This window comes from Cariama cristata, unplaced genomic scaffold (assembly GCF_000690535.1).
Source record: "Cariama cristata isolate BGI_N322 unplaced genomic scaffold, ASM69053v1 scaffold21080, whole genome shotgun sequence".
NCBI classification, from domain to species: domain Eukaryota; kingdom Metazoa; phylum Chordata; class Aves; order Cariamiformes; family Cariamidae; genus Cariama; species Cariama cristata.
In genome coordinates, this window is record NW_009596620.1 from 8306 (window position 1) to 12052 (window position 3747).

The following is a 3747-nucleotide window of genomic DNA, read 5'->3' on the forward strand; positions in this document are numbered from 1 at the left end:
AGCGGCAGGGAAGAAGATCACCAGGATCATCAGCTTCTCCAAGAAGAAGCCTTCCCCTGAGGACACTCAGACCTCCTCCACCGAGGAGGACATCCCCTGCTGCGGTTCGTGTGGGCTGAAGGCAGATATGGGGCTCAGGTCACACGGGGCTGGGAGCGGTGAGGAGCTGGCATCCTTGTCCCCAACCTGGCTGTATGGGGGGCAGGCCGGGAGTGAGGGGACAGTGGGGTGGGAGCAAGCTTGCCGAGCTGCTGGAGGGCTATGACACTGCCTCAGGCTATGAAATGGTGCCCAGTCCCAGCTCTGCAAATTCCCGTGGTGTATGGGGAAGGAGAGAGGAGTCACCCGTGTCCCAGAAAACAGGCTTGGGTGACTGTGTGGCACTGAGCTGGGCACCTCACCTGAGCTCAGGGTGTCCCAGCTAGCTCTCTGCGGGGAAACTGAGGCACCAAACGATTAGGGAGTCATGCCGTAATCTCTGGGCAGCCATGTCTCATTAAAACCTGCCCAAGGTCTGGCCGAGCTGGCGCTGAGACCCTTTCCTTGGCCCTGCCACTCCCCCAGGCTACCTCAGCGTCCTGGTTAACCAGTGCTGGAAGGAGCGCTGGTGTCGCCTGAAGGGCAACACCCTCTACTTCCACAAGGACCGCACCGACCTGCGGACCCACGTGAATGCCATCGTCCTCCGGGGCTGCGAGGTGGTGCCAGGGCTGGGCCCCAAACACCCCTTCGCCTTCCGCATCCTTCGCAACAGGCAGGAGGTGGCTGCGCTGGAGGTGAGCAGGCAGTGGGGCAGGAAGGGTGTGCTGATCCCCTGAGGGGGGTGTTGCCAAGCTAGGGGAGCATCCCCTGTGATAATCAATATTTGCATGCAAGCAGTGCCTTGTTTTCCCCTGCCCTGCATGTTAAGGAAGCCCAGGACATCAGCTGGGTGAGCCAGGGGCAGCCGAGCAGGTATTTGCAGGCTGGAGGCAGGGAGAAGGCTGGTGGTTTGGAACTGGGACCTCCTGCATGTGCCTGTGTGTTTTCTCTTGGACCCTCCTAAGTTTTGCTTCATGTCGGAGGGAACTTCTCCACAGCAGGGCTTTGCGTCGGGAGGCAGGAGAGAGGGCGAGGGGCTGGAAGCTGGGCACGCACCCCAACCCTTTCTCTCTCCTGCAGGCAAGCTGCTCTGAAGACCTGGGCCGCTGGTTGGGTCTCCTCTTGGTGGAGACAGGCTCGCAGACAGCACCGGAGGCCTTGCACTACGACTACGTGGACGTGGAGACGATTGCCAACATAGTGACGGCTGTGAGGCACTCCTACCTGTAAGGCTGTCCTCCTGCTCTGCCATGGGTTGGGAAGGGGCTGTGCCGGGGGCATACTGTTGGGCTAGGGACAGCGATCCTTAGCCCTGTGTGCTCCCTAGAAAAGGCACGGGCTGAGACGTGGTTTGTGCTGTGATCTCAGGGAGAGCCAGCATCCCAGGGGTTGGTGGTTCCCGAAGCAGGGCAGTTTTCCTAAGGCAGGATGGAAAGTGGAAGGTGTTCCATCAACGCTGATGAAGGACTTAAGGGATATGCATGGTAGGGTAGGGTAGAGTGCTCATGAGTGAAGCTGGGAGAGCAATGCAGGAAGCCATCTGAGATGGAAGGGCTCACTGAGGGGCTGGCAATGATGTCCTGGAAAGGAAGACCCCATACCTCCTCCCTGCAGGTGGGCCAGCTCCTCCCTGGATCACCAGCCAGACTCCTCCCCTGTGGTGTACGATGATGTCCCCTATGAGAAGCTTCAGGTGAGCGTGGCTCCATGGCTCGCCCTCTCCCACCACTGTGGCCGGGCTACAGAAGATGCCCTGGGGAGCCTTGGCCAGGCTGTGATGGCCCCACGGGTGTTTCGGCACACTCTCATTCCCGTCCCCGCTGCAGGCTGAGGAGGAACCGGGGCGGCCGGCAGGAGCCCAGGTGAAACGCCATGCCTCCTCCTGCAGCGAGAAGTCACGGCGGGTGGACCCACAAGTGAAAGTGAAGAGGCACGCATCGAGTGAGTGGGGGTCCTCAGCTGCAAACCTCCACGGGAGGTGGGAGGTGGCGGTGTCCCCAAGGGGGTCTGCAGCCAGGCTGGGGCTGGCCGGCTCCAGCACACGGATAATGGGTTGTGCTGCCCCGGCCCAGCTGGATCACAAGTGGCATCGGTGCAGCCGAGGCCAGAGCCTTCATGATGGGCTCTCCTTGTGCATGCAGATGCCAACCAGTACAGGTACGGGAAGAACCGGGCTGAGGAGGATGCCAGGCGATTTCTGACAGAGAAGGAGAAGCTGGAGAAGGAGAAAGCATCGATCCGCAGCGAGCTGGTGTTGCTGCGGAAAGAGAAGCGAGAGCTGCGGGAAGCCATGAAGTGCAGCACGGGTAGGTTGGTGCCATCCGAGCGCTGCCGCTGCTCCAAGGCACTCGGGTACAGGGGGAAGGCTGCAGAGCTGGGGTGGGATGAGGACGCTGGGTTGGTGGTGGCATTGTGGCCGTGAGACGGGCTGGCTGCAGCACGGTGCCGGGCTGGCAGCCCCATCTAGAGTCCCCGTCCAGGAGGATGGTTGGCTTCTCCATCCCTGCGGCCTCGTCCCCAGGTGAAGGTGCTGAGCTGGGTGCACTTGTGCAAGCAGGGATGAAACTGCAGGACCTTGAGCAGCGGGTGGCGGTGCTGGAGGAGCAGTGCCGGCAGAAGGAGGAGCGCCGCGTCGACCTGGAGCTCAAGCTGACCGAAGTGAAGGAGCAGCTAAAGCAGTCGCTGGCAGGAGGGCCAGCCCTGGGGCTGGCTGTAACTGGCAAGGCTGAGAATGGGGTACGCATCCCTTCTGCCTCGCTCTCCTGGCTCCAGGTTCCCCCAGCAACGGTGCTTGGGGTAGAGGGGGGAGCAGCATGTGGGGAAGAGGGGACATCCCTGCTGCTTTGTCCCATTGTGGACAGAGGTGGGAAGCAAAGTGTCAATTAGGTTTGGCCACATCAGTTTTGACCTCATGATAGTTTGTGCTTTTTCTTTTTTTCTCACAGGAGGCTACAAACAAGCCAAATGGGAGCCCCCCTGAGCACTTGGTCCCTGTTAACTGTGCAGCTGAACTGAGGAAGAGAAGTCCTTCCATCCTCCCTGCCAACAAGGGAAACGTGCTGCGAAAGGCCAAGGTCCTGCTTCACTTTCCTCCCTGGCCCCATGAGAAATCTCAGCCTTTGTCCTGTCCCCTTTGCTTGACCATGAAATTTAGGGACTAGGGATACTCCCAAAAGCAAGGGGTACTGCCAGGATCCCCTGCAGCCAGGCTGACCCAGCTCAGCAGCACTCACTGCTGGCATGAGCCCGGCTTGCAGGGAGATTTGGGGGTGGAGGGCTGGATGGGCAGTGCCCGGGACAGCAGTGACGCCAGCCTTTGAAGATGCTGGGGTGGTCCAAAGCCCCCAGTAGGGAGTGATGCCCTCAAAGGGCTTAGTGCTCGCTTCTCCAGTGATGTCTCCTCATCCCCTGCTTATTTTCCTTTCTCTGCAGGAATGGGAAAAGAAGCAGACTTAAGCTGGGCGGCAGGAAGGCCTGCTGATCCCCCGCTGGACACTGGGACTCACGGAGGAGCTACAAGCCCCCTTTCTCTGAGGCACCAGGAGGGTGCTGGGAAGGCATGGGGGGAAGAGACGCTTGCCCACGCCCCACCACTGCAGCACCATCTGCCTCGTGGGCAACACTATAAACCATGGGGAAGGGGGCGGGAGGGGGATTTGGGTGGTG

General features: G+C 60.5%; 1 protein-coding gene across 1 annotated transcript in view; it reads left to right on the forward strand.

Moving 5' to 3' along the window:
- AFAP1L1 (actin filament associated protein 1-like 1) overlaps nucleotides 1-3537 on the forward strand; it is a 9088-nt gene extending 5551 nt beyond the window's left edge. The window contains exons 11-19 of the mRNA XM_009706943.1: nucleotides 1-104; nucleotides 565-776; nucleotides 1162-1307; nucleotides 1696-1780; nucleotides 1917-2022; nucleotides 2223-2387; nucleotides 2639-2817; nucleotides 3027-3155; nucleotides 3514-3537. The exon at nucleotides 1-104 is cut by the window's left edge and continues 58 nt beyond it. Coding sequence (XP_009705245.1) covers nucleotides 1-104; nucleotides 565-776; nucleotides 1162-1307; nucleotides 1696-1780; nucleotides 1917-2022; nucleotides 2223-2387; nucleotides 2639-2817; nucleotides 3027-3155; nucleotides 3514-3537 — 1150 coding nt within the window. The remainder of the gene's footprint in view (nucleotides 105-564; nucleotides 777-1161; nucleotides 1308-1695; nucleotides 1781-1916; nucleotides 2023-2222; nucleotides 2388-2638; nucleotides 2818-3026; nucleotides 3156-3513) is intronic.
- Nucleotides 3538-3747: the final 210 nt, after the last annotated feature.